Below are 15035 nucleotides of genomic sequence, written 5' to 3' on the forward strand. Positions count from 1 at the left end.
ATTGTTGTTTCTGTCTTTATATTAAGAAGTGAGTAGGTGGGTACAAATGGGCTATTCCAGATTATGAACAATCGAACACAGTTATCTTTATGATGAGGCCATATATTTTGAATGACTTAAGTCTGATACTTGACAGGCACCATTCCATCTGGCCCAATTATCTTTTGTGTGTGTGTGTGTGTGTGTCTGCATTGGGTCTTCATTGCTGGGCGCAGGCTTTCTCTAGTTGTGGCGAGCGGGGGCTACTCTTCATTGCAGTGCACAGGCTTCTCTTGTTGCGGAGCACGGGCTCTAGGCACACGGGCTTCAGTAGTTGTGTCATGCAAGCTCAGTAGTTGTGGCTTGTGGGCTCTAGAGTGCAGACTCAGGAACTGTGGTGCACAGGCTCTAGAGCACAGGCTCAGTAGTTGTGGCACATGGGCTTAGTTGCTCTGCATCATGTAGGATCTTCCCGGACCAGGGCTCAAACCCATGTCCCCTGCATTAGCAGGTGGATTCTTAACCACTACACCACCAGAGAAGTCCCTGGCCCAATGATCTTAACTGGGTTGTAAGAACCCATTAAATGTTTAGATGGGGGGCAGCATATACTCTTATGTATCAACACCCTTATTTTTTTTATCATGTTAAAAAGTATTTTGAGGTTTGGATCTAGGATTGAAACTCCTTTTATGTAGTGAAGAATAAAGATGAGTCTTGTGTACTGACAGCCCCTCTTCTTCAAGAATCAGTTTGTGCACTCATTACCATGGTACCCTTAAAGCTCCGATAGATGTAATTTTATGGTTATTAATTTAACTAACCTGCAGGGGAGATATTCTGTGGTTTGCAGAAAAATGGAGAAATAGTTATTCTGAAAAAATTTTTATCTTTTTATTCTAAAAGATGTTGAATATTGTCATTCAAATCATTAGGCTTGGGCTTCCCTGGTGGCGCAGTGGTTGGGAGTCCGCCTGCCGATACAGGGGACGCGGGTTCGTGCCCCGGTCCAGGAAGATCCCACATGCCGTGGAGCGGCTAGGCCTGTGAGCCATGGCCGCTGAGCCTGCGCGTCCGGAGCCTGTGCTCCGCAACGGGAGAGGCCAGAGCAGTGAGAGGCCCGTGTACCACAAAAAAACAAAACAAATCATTAGGCTTTCATATTATTTTGAAAAAGTCATAAATGCAGAAAATCTGAATCACATTTAGTTCCTTTTCTAAAAATAAGATTAGGTAGATTATCTTATTTCAATAATTATTTCAAAAACTTCAAATATGCCAAACAGAATTCATTGGAGAGCCCATTACATTTCAAGGACACTGGAGAGCCTCCATGGCAATAGGGTTGAAAAGTATTAATCCATCCCTTTCATCTTTTTATTACTTTTACATAGGGTTTATAATAGGAAGTTCTTTACAAACATTGTGTTCTGTTGTTAAGGTTTATATATACATTTTGAGATGATTTTTTTACACCTTTGCATATTATATCTCAGGCATCTTCAGGGCAAATAATAGCTTGTCCCTTTTGTTCACAAATGGGTATCTTCAAGGAAAAAAAACAGAGCATCTTTAGAAAATGTTGTTGACGTAGCACGTTTAGAATGTAGCATCCTTTGAAAAGCTGTTAGTATGGTACCTAGTTTAAAAGCTTCAATAAAAAACATGCTTCCATATACCACTTAAGCTAGAAGTGTGCGTGTTGAAGATGGATAAAGTTGGGGTGAAGATTGCATCATCTTTTGCCATTACATCAAGGAGAAAAATAAAATTTAATACTACCTTTAGTCATCAAACTCTCCTACATAATTTGACATGTATTACCTTCAGAGATTTTCAGTATTAAAGAGATAATGAACACAAATAGTTTGAATACAGTTTAAATCACTAATATTTTTGAGTACTTATCAATTGCCAAGAACTGTGCAAAGCACTTAACGGACTATTAAAGTTTAGATGGGTATATTCTTTCTTAAATTTCTTCCTAGAATACTTTTTTGATTTTCAAAGAATAGGCTACATGTGCCTGTATGAAACCTATCAAAATATATATCATAGTATATTGTAACTGCCTTTTTACTTTTCTATCTTTTCCATTAAACTATAAACAACAAGAGTACAGGTTTTAGGTCTGCCATATTTACTCTCTCCTGTAACGTGATTGTCATGGGTACCTAGCCTTATACCTCAAACCTAGTAGGCACTCTACTAATATTTATTAAGAGAATTATGATCAGTGTCCAGAAAATACCTCATTTCTTTAGGGATAGGATCCTAGGGAAGAATGGTGATATAAAAATCAGAAGGCCAATTTATTAATTTGCATCACACAGTCTCTTTAAAAAAAATTATATCAGGGTAGCGAGTGCATTTTCTTTCTGGTAGCTGATGCCAGTTGGTGCTACTCATAATTGGAGTGTTTTGGTGCATAATTTTATTAAATCTTCTCACCACCAAATGAGACCATTACTATCCTTATCCTCATTCTGCACATGAGGAAACTGAGGCTTAGGGAGGATAAATAAGGTTTTAAAGTTTCACATCTAGTGAGAATCCAGTAAACATATGAATGCTTCTCTTGATTACTTCTAGAGTTCAAGCTTTGTGTCAGTCAGTATTTGGAATGCCAGTTTAATTAATAGGTAAACTCAAGAGAAGATAAATAATTTCATGAGGACACACAACCAGTAAATGACAGAGCCTGGTATTAAAGCCAATTCTCACACTCCAAAGTCTGTGTGGCTTTAATCCGGGCCACTCTCTCCTTTCCTTTAATAATAAATACACTTTTCGCACATGCAATAGACCATGGGTCAAGTACCATCCTATTCATGCTGAGCAAATCATGGCCCTAAATTTTTTATCCTGACAATTTCTTAAGAAAGGACTGCTACATTCATTTTCTTCTCTAGTTAAATCAGAGTAAATAATCCTTGGGCAAGACAGTTTTTTTTTTTTTAATTTTTTTTTATTTTTTTATTTATGGCTGTGTTGGGTCTTCGTTTCTGTGCAAGGGCTTTCTCCAGTTGTGGCAAGTGGGGGCCACTCCTCATCGCGGTGCGTGGGCCTCTCACTATCGCGGGCTCTCTTGTTGCGGAGCACAGGCTCCAGACGCGCAGGCTCAGTAATTGTGGCTCACGGGGCCAGCTGCTCTGCGGCATGTGGGATCCTCCAGACCAGGGCTCGAACCCGTGTGTCCTGCACTGGCAGGCGGACTCTCAACCACTGCGCCACCAGGGAAGCCCGCAAGACAGTTTTTGATATTTCATTTCCCTTTCCATTATTCTTACATCTGTGTTGATTTCACCCCTTATTAATGATACCTAAGAAGAAATATATGAGAAAAAATAATCCTAAGGTAAAAAGTCTGTTAGAAGAAAAGATGTATGATGCGACAGTGCCTCTGGAGGGAATTCAGTACCACTTGCGTTTAAGAAATCCTGAGAAAGTCAAATCAAACATAGAAATCATATCATAAACTAATACAAGGAGGAACTTGGACAATAAGTGGTGCGTCATTTGAGGGTCTGTGGAACATGATATTAAGTCTTGTTTAAATGGGATGTTTTACCGTGCTCTGTGTTCTATTATGAAACATGGTGTTGTCCTCCTTTTGAATTCTAGAGTCTCAAGTCCCTGACCAGCCAAGCTCTCTTCATGTGAGGCCCCAGACCAACTGCATCATCATGAGTTGGACTCCTCCCTTGAACCCAAATATTGTGGTGCGAGGTTACATCATCGGTTATGGCGTTGGGAGCCCTTATGCCGAGACAGTACGTGTGGACAGTAAACAGCGATATTATTCCATTGAGAGGTTAGGTGAGTAGCTGTGATTTTTCTTCTCTTAAGGAAAATAAATGACTTATTTTAAATTATTTTCTTTCTTGGAAAATTGTTCTTTGGAAGTTGATTTCAATTTGTAACATATATGAATTCATAACTCTCTTTTTCTATCTTCTATCAATCTACTCACCCACCCTCCTATATACACACATACATTTCCCCTGTCTGGATTCTGAATTGGGGAATTTAATCTAGACAGATACACAGTAGTGTGTGTCCTGGTATGTGCCCTGCCTATGTGTCATAAGGATAGAAAAAGTGCATTGGAACATTTTTCTTTTTCCTCTGTCAATGGAAACTTCTAATCTTAATAATTCTTACAGAAAGAAAGTCAGAAAATTTTTTCTCTCCCTAGAAGGATATTCTGTCAATTTTTCTTTAACCTTGAATTATCTAGTCACATTACCTTTTATTTTTCCCTTAGTATTTATAGATAAAGCTTGATGGATATCTCATTATGACTGTAGAACAACAAGATTTTCAAAAAGGAATTTTCAACCAAGACAGTAACTTGGAGCAATCAAACTCCTCTCTACATATATTCCTGACCCCTCCCAATCCAAGTTCTCTTACAGTATTTAACCCCCTTTTACTGAATACAGTACTTCTATTGTGATGTTTCTGAATTCATTGAAACTTTGTGTATTCAGAGAGGGTTAACATGTGCAAAATTTTCATATTCATTTTACGTTGGATTTTCCATAGTGCAATAAGAGATTATATCATTAGCAGAGGGAAATAAAATGAATATATGTCATATATAGGGTGCCAATAAGTTAAACAATTGTCATAATGCAAAAAGCAAGTTGATTCTACCTGTTGATTTAACACGGTATTATTTGCAATGAAGTACAGTGACCTTCTCAGTGAAAAGGCAACCTGATTGAATTGCTGCTTATTTGCAGTATCTCTCAGAAACAGAGCATTTGTGATGAGAAGCCTGATTTGAATTTGAATAGCTAAAATGCAGTAGCAAGAAAAGGTTTTGTCAGTGCAAGAGGAAAATTGCACTGACCCATTCTCTCTATAATTTCTTCAAACACTAATAAGAGAAGCACCTTCTGCAAATCTCCACAATTTTAGTTAGCTTGGCATTTGGAAATAATATTCTCTCAGTCAGTCTCTGAGTTTGAATGCAGAGGCAATCACAAAATTCATATTTTATGGCCATCAGACTTATGTCAGGGGACTCTCATTTATCCATTATTTAGTATACGACACCATCTCTGACAGTTCATATTGATGCCACACACCAAAGGGAGAGATTCCCGTGGCAGTACACAGGCTCTCCGGCAATGAGGTTGTGATGCAAACTCAGAATGAAGTCATGAAGGAAAACTGCATTGTTTCACCATGTGCTTTTGATAATGATGCTGTTTATTACAAAGACACTCTACCATGAGTTTCCAAGTCTAGTAAAGTTGAGGCATTTGGGAGATTAATACTGTGGCAAATCTTTCCAAATGCTTAAAAATTAAATTTCCCATCGTTTAAGGTACGTTTTAAAGAGCTGGGAACGCTGATAAAGGTAAAATGAGCTAGGACCCTGTCTCAATGATAGATAATCATGAGTATGCACTTTATCTGGAAAGACACCCACCCACTCTCCCACTAAATGCACACAAGTATTTAAATTCTACTGAAACTCTTTTAACATAGTACCATGTCTTAACATAAAATATAAAATAGTGTTTTATTGGGCTTCCCTGGTGGTGCACTGGTTGAGGGTCCGCCTGCCGATGCAGGGGACACGGGTTCATGCCCTGGTCCAGGAAGATCCCACATGCCGCGGAACGGCTGGGCCCGTGAGCCATGGCCGCTGAGCCTGTGCGTCCAGGGCCTGTGCTCCACAACGGGAGAGGCCACAACAGTGAGAGGCCCGCGTACCGCAAAAAAAAAAAAAAAATAGTGTTTTTTTATTGTTCCAGTATCCTTATGGTTATGCAAATAAACCAGTATTTTTCAACATGAATTTCCACTGATTGGCCAAATGTATGTTAAACATATCTTAAGTTCTAATTTTTATAAAGATAATGGATTCAATCAAGTTCACATTTGAACTCTACAAAGAAGACATCAATATTTCATTTGTTCTACTGAACATTAAAATAGGCATATCAGTTTTTATAGTATCTTTTTGAAAAGGTATTTCAAGTACAATTTTAAAGCTATTAATCTAGATGTTTTATATATAATAGACAAAAGGGAATAATATAATTTAAGAACAGTATGACAATTATAGAATTAAAAATGAATTAAGGAAAGTTGTAATACTTTTAAGCATAGGGTCAGCCATAACTTCAAGTATCACGATTGTATTTTAGACTATAAAAAGCTACGTGGTTTGTAAGTGACCAATAAACCTCCTCTTTTCTTTGGTGAGAGACGAGAAGTTCCAAATAGCATTTTGTTTGTCAGCATAGTAACTCACTGTTTAGACACCAGGCACTGTGACCTGCATCAGGACTAGAAATACACCACCATTTTGAACAGTATCAAATATTGCCTGATTTAAAACAAAACAAAACAAAGCTTACCTAGTGCAGGCATAGAGTTTCATTAACCAATGTTTCTACTATTAGATGTTTATAATTAATCTTTTGAAATCTTCCTCCTTTTTATTCAAAAGTCCTAATGCCAAGTTTGGTGTATACACATGGTATAGATCCACAATATCTGAATTCTAGCAATGTTTAGCAAAATTAATTTGAAATCAGGTCCCTTTTTTAAAAAAACTTAATATTTACTGTCTACCAGTCTGTTGATCAATCTATCCATCTATTATCTTTTTATCTTTGTGGAGGTATTTTTATAGATAATGAACTGTGAATATGTAAAGTGTACAATTTGTTGAGTTTTGAAAAGAGCTTTATTGAGTTAATTCACAAACAACATACTGTGTATTTTTGAATTTCTTGTTTAATTTCTCTCAGCAATATTTTATAGTTTTCAATGTAGAGGTCTTGAGTTTTTGAATATTTTTGTTAGATTAAGTCCTAAAACATATATATATGAATTATTCTTTAAATTTATTTTCCAGCTGTTTGCTGCAAACAAACTGATTTTTTTAACGTTAACCTTGGTATCCTAAGACCTGTTAAATTCAGCTATTTGTTCTACTAGTATTTTTATAGATGCTCTGAGATTTTCTATTTAAATGAGCATATCATATGAAAATGGGAACAGTTTTATACTTATTTTCTGATCTTCCTGCCTTTTATTTCTATCTCTTTCTTTCTTGCAAAGATGAAGATCTTCAGTAAAATGTTGAATAGAAATAGTGAAAGCAGGCATCTTTACTTTGTTCCTAATCTTAGGGGAAACATAAAACAGGACTGTATGGTCAGGCCACTCAAGATGGCTGTTCTCTTGCTCTCTGTCCATCCCCAGCCCCACCAGTGCCTGTTTCACCTAAACCCTAAACCCAAGACTGACCTTCCTATGCACTTGCCCCAGGCCCCAGCTGGTGATTGTTCTTATCAAAGGGGCTGTGAGAGGCGTGCCCCTCTACTGGTTTCCCTGGTAGCTAATGAGCTCACCTGAGGTCAATTCCCCCGTAACTGGTAATCTCCACTTCACTCCCGGGAGCGAAGACTGCCGCCATGTCCTGCCTGCCCTCTGCCCAAACATGGGTGGCTGTCACTCCAGGACCTTGCTTCAGAAGTGTAAGCTCCCTTGTTCATTGATGTCTCTGTTGCTGACTGGGCTCTTTCTTCGGTCTTGACGCTATGCAGATGTAGGGCTTGTAGGCCTGCGAGGTACAGCCCAGCAAGGACGTTAGTTAGTTGTAGGTTCTTCATAGGTGTCTGTTATCACATTGAGGTAGTTTTCTACTATTCCTAGTTTTATGGGAATGTTATCATGCTTATTTGTTGAATTTTTGTGAAATAATTTTCTATCTCATGAAAAGGTCATATGTTTTCCCTCCTTTCATTTTTCTTAATATCATTAATTATATTGATTGATTTTTGAAGGGTAAATACCCGTTCTTATATTGCAGGATTTAATTGGTTAATAGTTATTAAGGATTTTTTTGCCTATATTCATAGGTACATTTGTCAATGAATTTCTATTCATTTAGTGACTTTTTCCAGTTCTTTTTTAAAACTAAGCTTATACCAGCCTCATAAAATTATTTGAACAATTTGCTTTTTCTATAACTGAAAAAGTTTGTGTAAAATTGATATTTTTTATTTCTTGAGTATTTGATAGAATTCACTAACAAAACCATCTGTTTCTGAGAATTCCATTCAGGAAGACTTTTGAAATGAATTAAATTTCTTTAACATATACAGGTATTTTCATATTTTTAATTTTTTCTTGTATTGATTTTGGCAAGTTAATTTTTTCATGAAATCTGTCTATTTTATTTTGTCACATTTGTTGGCATAGAGTTGTTCGTTCATGATATTCTCTTACTGTTTGTGGTTATCTGTGGTGATAACTGCTTTTACATTTCTGATATTAATGATTTATGTTCTCTTTCTTTTTTGTAATCAGTCTGGGTAGGGGTTTACCAATTTTGTTGATCTTGTCAAAGAAGGAGCTTTTAGCATTAATGATTGTTTCTACTCTCTGTCTTTTTTTCTTTCATATCTGCTCTTGACTATTTTCTTTCTTATACTTATTTAAGTCATAATTTGCACTTCTATTTGTAATTGCTTAAGGTAGAACCTCATAATGTAGGCATTTTAAGCTATCGGTGTTTCCCTAAGCACCACTTTCCTTGCATTCCACAAATTTTTATATGTTGGATATTCATTATCATTTAGTTTAAAATATTTTCTAATTTTTCCTTGATTTCTTTGTGCCCTATGACTTATTGTGTTGCTTAATTTTACAATTTTGGGTTTGCCTAGTTATCTTATTATTATTGATTTTTAATTTTTTTATCATGATAGAAAATGTACTCTGTTTGATATCACTATTTTTTGCATTTAATTTTTTTTTTATTTTTTAACCATATTTTATTGAAGTATAGGCAATTTACAATGTGTTAGTTTCAGGTGTAGAGCAAAGTGATTCAGTTATCCATATATATATATAGAAAGAGAGAGATTCTTTTTCAGATTCTTTTCCATTATAGGTTATTACTAGATATTGAATATCCCTGTGCTATACAGTAGGTCCTTGTTGTTTATTTACTTTATATATAGTAATGTGTATATGTTAATCCCAAACTCCTAATTTATCTCCCCCCGCCCTGCTATTTCCTTTGGTAACCGTAAATTTGTTTTCTATGTCTGTGAGTCTATTTCTGTTTTGTAAATAAGTTCATTTATATAATTTTTTAGATTTCACATATAAGTGTTATGATATTTGTCTTTGTCTAACTTACTTGAGTTATATGTTAATCTCTAGTTCCATCCATGTTGCTGCAAATGGCATTATTTCATTCTTGTTTATGGCTGAGTAATATTCCATTGTGTATATATACCACCTCTTCTTTATCCATTCATCTGTCAGTGGGCACTTAGGTTGCTTCCATGTCTTGGCTATTGTTAAAAGAGCTGCTATGAATATTGCGGTGCATGTGTCTTTCCAAATTAGAGTTTTTGTCTTTTCTGGATATATGCCCAGGAGTGGGATTGCAGGATCACATGGTAATTCTATTTTTAGTTTTTTTAAGGAACCTCCATACTGTTCTCCATAGTGGCTGCACCAATTTACTATTTTTAAATGTTTGAGATTTGTTTTAGGGACCAACATACTGTTAATTTTGTTGAATGTGCTATGTGAACTTGAAAATCATGAATATTCTGCAGTTATTAGATATAGAGCTCTGTAAATGGCAGTTAGATCAAGGTCTTTGATAGTGTTTTTCAGATCATCCATGCCTTTACTAAAGTTTTTGATCAGTAGTTTGTGAATTGCTAAGATTGAGCATCAAAATCACCTTTTATAAACATGGAATCATCTATGTCTCCCTTTAATTCTGTCAAATTTTTTGCCTCATTTATTTTGAGAGTCTATTATTAAGCCAGTATAGATTTATAATTGTTATGTCTTCTTGGTAAAGCACCTCGTTTAGCATTATAAATGTCTCTCTTTATTTCTGATAACATTCTTTGTCTTCAAGATGATTTTATCTGTTATTAATATAGCAACTCTAGCCTTCCTTTACTTACAGTTCACATAGTATATCTTTTTCAATCCATTACTTTCAATCTGTGTCTTGTATTTAACGTTTGTCTTTCTCTTGTAGGTAGTATATAGTTGGGTGTCGGTATTTTATGAACTCTGAAAATTTCTGCCTTTTAACTGGAATTTTTAGACCATTAAAATTTAATGTAATTATATGAATGGTTGAATTTAGGTCGATCATTTTATTTGCCTTTTCTGTTTGTTCTCTTTTTTTGTTTTTATTTTATTTGCCTGTTTTCTCTTTCATGACTTGTCCAAGTTCTTACTTAATTTTACAGTCTGCTTGCTTTTATATCACCCTCAGATATTATGTTGTTTGGGTTTTTAGCTTTTTCCTTCTCTTTTTTTTTTGTATTTTGTTTAGAGTTTATAGTTGTTAGCAGTGGGATAGTTGAGCTAAAGGGTGCTCATACCATCTTAGCAGAACTGGAAACTCGTAGTCCCTTTTAAAATATTTTTGGACAGGTGCTATGGTGAACACTCTTGATAAAAATAAACTCGGTTTCTAGGAAGTGTATTTATCATCTGAATTATATTTGGCACTACTTCACTTATTTGTGTTAATAAATATAGTCTAAGAAAGCTAAAAAGTAAATAAAGATGGAATTGAATATAATTCTGAATATGGGTTCAGGTGCATACTTTTGTCTCTGCCATAATGTTTAATCTTGGAAAAGTCATTTGAACTCCAGCCTTATAGTATTTCAGTGAAAATGCAGAATAAGAGTACCTGTTATTCCCTATTATATGGCGTAAGGAGTTAACAGACATTGAAAAGAGTTAACACAGGTAGAGAAGTTGGTGTTCGTAAGAGATATAAATACTAAATTTTGCATCATGATCATTGCAAAAATATTAAAGTTTTGCCTTAATTAAAAGATTTAGGTTTTTTTAGGTAAATTCATTGTCTAAATATTATCAAAAATACTTTTTTATAACACTAACTGGAAATATTTTGCTTGGGACTGTTTAGTAATTTTTTTTAATTAAGAAAATGGGTTCCATTTGTGATTAAATTTGTTCATAATCCAGTGATATCAAATGAAGGTTTAAGTTCTATCTCTAACAATGAGTTATTGGTTATATGTGACACAGTAACCTTTTTATTCTCATACTGTGGGACCCTCTAAAACCTCAGTTTTCTCATCTGTATAGTAGTAAAGTATGCTACCTTACAAGCTTTTTATGAGATTCAATTGAGGTAATAAAAGTATAGCCATTTGCAAGTTTTTAAAAGTTAAAAACTTTAATGCACACATAAATAAGGCATTGTTCTTATTATAGTTTTGTACATCAGTCGTTTAGCAAATATAAGTAATGTAGTTCCATAGGCTTTGAATTGTGTGTTTTTATAACCTTGAAAGTTATAGTGTTCTATACCTAAAAGTAGACTATTATATCATGCACATTTTTTTAAATAGTTGAAGATTCCAGGATTTTTAAACTCAGATAACTCATCAAATGCATGAAATTTTATAAAACATACTCATTTACTAAAATTAATACGAAACAAAAAACTAAACGACGCAGTGACATTCAATTCAGTGTGAAAGACAAAAATGTAAACTCCTGGTTTCGGCTATAATAGAATGCTGATTAGAAGATCCTGAGTGGGAGAGTTTGATTCATTCAGCACGAGCACTGGTTGCCCAGAGAGGGGTGAGGACAGAAGAGAAGAGGTCATTTTATGAGATCATTACTCTGAATGTATCAGGAAGAATGGATTTGATTTTTTTATGATTTATTCTTTTTTGAGGTTAGCATCTTCTAAACCTACAGGCATTCTTCAGCAGTGTTTAAGGCCAGCCTCAGGGTGATTCATTAATAATACGTACCATTCTATTTGTAACTCTTTTCTCACTTTTTACTCCCTGAAATCCAAAGCACGTACACTGTCTTATACCCAGTGCGTTTTCTAAGACTATTTGGAATCTATTACAATAGATGAATACTATTATGGAACAAGAGAAGGAAATATCTTCTCAATGGAGTAAAAATTATATATATATATATATATATATATATATAATTACATATTATATATATTGTATATAATGTCATCTAGTGTTTACAGACAACTACTCTGCATTTCTTCCAAGGAGTTTACAAGTACCAGTCTATTCCTTCATCTTCTCCATTATTTTAGTGTCAAGTATCATCCCAATTTTTTAAATGAGGAAAAACAGCAAAAGAACTAAAGTAAACAGGAAAAGTTTAATTTTTTATGAAGTTGAGTTATATTAACACACTCAGATAAATATTGTCATAAACAGCAAAAATCAATCGTTTTAGCTAGGAGAAAGGAGACTGGCATCAGTTTTGAGCCTGATCAGGACTTGCACTAGGAGACATTACTTCAGGGAAGTTCCAGTTCCTATAGGGAAAAACAAGGTATTCTGACAAAGTTAAATCTCTTCAATTTAACAGCAGAATAATATGATCTAGTGAGATAGGACACAGTCCTAAAATTTCTGATCAAACACAAGTTATAGATTCAGGTATGAGTCCCAGAGTTTAATCATGGAGGTCTGAGAGTTGTTACCTTGTGAGCCAGATTCAGGTCTGACTTGGGGAGAAAAGATAGAAAAACAGATGTCTGGATATATTGTATGATTGAGCATTTATACTTGTGGATTAGTATTTCTTCCTTTCGTTAAATCGTTTTTTGCCCCATGTAATTTGAAGCTCTGTTATCAGGCACACACTTAGGATTGTTATATACTTTTGATAAATTAACCACTTTATCATTTATGAGCTATGCCTCTTTATCAGTGGTAATATTCTTTGCTCTGAAATATACTTTGTGTCTATTAATATAACAACTTCGGCCTATTTTTTGTTTGTGTGTTAGCAAGGTATATATTTTTCCATTACTATTTTACTGTCAAACTATTTGTGTCTTCAAAGTGGGTTTCTAATTGGCAGCAATATATTGGGTTGGCCAAAAAGTTCGTTTGGGGTTTTCCATAACATCTTACAGAAAAGTCCAAATGAACTTTTTGGCCAACCCAATAGCTGGGTCTTGTTTTGTTTGTTTGCTTATCCAGTATGACATTTAATTGAGGTGTTTGGGCCATTTACATTTAATGTAAATATTGATATGGTTGGATTTATATCTACTATTTTGCTATTTGTGTTTTATTTGTTAACATTTGTTGTCTTTTGTCTTCTTTTTCTTGCCATTTTTGAGAATTAAGTATTTTTAATCATTTATTATATATTCTTTATGGACTCATTAGCTTTAGCTATTTCGCTTTTTTAGTGATTGCTTTAGAATTTATAGTATGGATCTTTAACTTATCTCTATTTACCTTATAGAAATATTATACCACTTCACAGTACATTGCTATTACTTTTTCTTTAAGCAGTGAGGTATCCCTTAGTGGTTAAAAAAATAAGAAAAAGGTGTATTTTATATCTTAATTGTGTTCATTCAGATTTTCAACTGGTATTTTCCTTCCTGAAGCACTTCCATAATATTTCTCGTAATGGAATTATGCTGGTGATTATATTTTTTATTTTTGTACATCTAAAAAAGTTTCAGTTTGCCTTTGCTTTTAAAATACATTTGCGGTGGTTGGCGACGTCGCCGAGTCATTCCTGGCTGCTGCCGCTTGGAGCTCTGGCCGCTTTTCTTTCCCTCTCCCACTCCATTGCTCAAAGCGTAGGCGCGTTCAGAGAGAAGGACTGAAAACAAAGCGGGGCGGAAGAGGTTCCAGCATTTCTTCATCGGTGGCTGTTCAGCATTTAGTCGTGACCCTAGTATTTCCATCAGAAGAGGACGTGCATTTTGGATCAACACCTGTGGGAAATGAGCTGTACTGCATCCCAACAAAGACCTCAGCCAACCCCATAGGAATGACCTTTGATGGAATTCACAACCATATGAGTCAAGAATCTGCAGTGGGACTGCACAGCCATTTCACAGGAGGAGGTCTGGTCTGGAGCACCAGGTTTTTGAAAAGACTGGCCTTTTCTTCCCCATTAGGAGTACATTGAGGAGGCTCTGAATGTCAGCCCAGGGTGGATGAAAGGCTCTTGGTGCTGCAGCCAGGAGCCAGTGCTGTGCCTCTGAAGTGGGAGAGCCAACTTCAGGACACGGGTCCACAAGAGACCTCCCAGCTCCACATAATATCAAGCAGCGAAAATCTCCCAGAGATCTCCATCCCAACACCAGCACCCAGCTTCAGTCAACGACCAGCAAGCTACAGTGCTGGTCACCCTATGCCAAGCAACTAGCAAGGCAGGAACACAACCCCACCCATTAGCAGAGAGGCTACCTAAAAACATAATAAGGCCATAGGCACCCCAAAACACACCACCAGACGTGGACCTGTCCACCAGAAAGACAAGATCGAGCCTCAACCACCAGAACACAGGCATTAGTCCCCCCCCACCAGGAAGCCTACACAACCTACTGAAACAACCTTAGCCACTGGGGTCAGACACAAAAACAACGGGAACTACGAATCTGCAGCCTGCAAAAAGGAGATCCCAAACACAGTAACATAAGCAAAATGAGAAGACAGAAAAACAAACAGCAGGTGAAGGAGCAAGATAAAAACCTACCAGACCTAACAAATGAAGAGGTAATAGGCAGTCTACCTGAAAAAGAATTCAGAATAATGATAGTAAAGCTGATCCAAGATTCTATTTCCAAGATCCATAATCTTGGAAATAGAATAGACAACATGCAAGAAACAGTTAACAAGGACCTAGAAGAACTAAAGATGAATCAAGCATCGATTAAAAACACAATAAATGAAATGAAAAATACTCTAGATGGGATCAATAGCAGAATAACTGAGGCAGAAGAACGGATAAGTGAGGTGGAAGATAAAATAGTGGAAATAACTACTGCAGAGCAAAATAAAGAAAAAAGAATCAAAAGAACAGAGGACAGTCTCAGAGACCTCTGGAACAACATTAAACACACCAACATTCGAATTATAGGGGTTCCAGAAGAAGAAGAGAAAAAGAAAGGGACTGAGAAAATATTTGAAGAGATTATAGTTGAAAACTTCCCCAATATGGGAAAGGAAATAGTTAATCAAGTCCAGGAGGCACAG

General features: G+C 35.7%; 1 protein-coding gene across 1 annotated transcript in view; it reads left to right on the plus strand.

Moving 5' to 3' along the window:
• DCC (DCC netrin 1 receptor) overlaps positions 1-15035 on the plus strand; it is a gene marked incomplete at its 5' end in the record, with an annotated part of 1195962 nt that overhangs the window by 981277 nt on the left and 199650 nt on the right. Inside the window, one exon of the mRNA XM_082640204.1 lies at positions 3604-3798. Coding sequence (XP_082496330.1) covers positions 3604-3798 — 195 coding nt within the window. The remainder of the gene's footprint in view (positions 1-3603; positions 3799-15035) is intronic.

This window comes from Mesoplodon mirus (genome assembly GCF_964341445.2).
Source record: "Mesoplodon mirus genome assembly, chromosome: 13".
NCBI lineage: Eukaryota > Metazoa > Chordata > Mammalia > Artiodactyla > Ziphiidae > Mesoplodon > Mesoplodon mirus.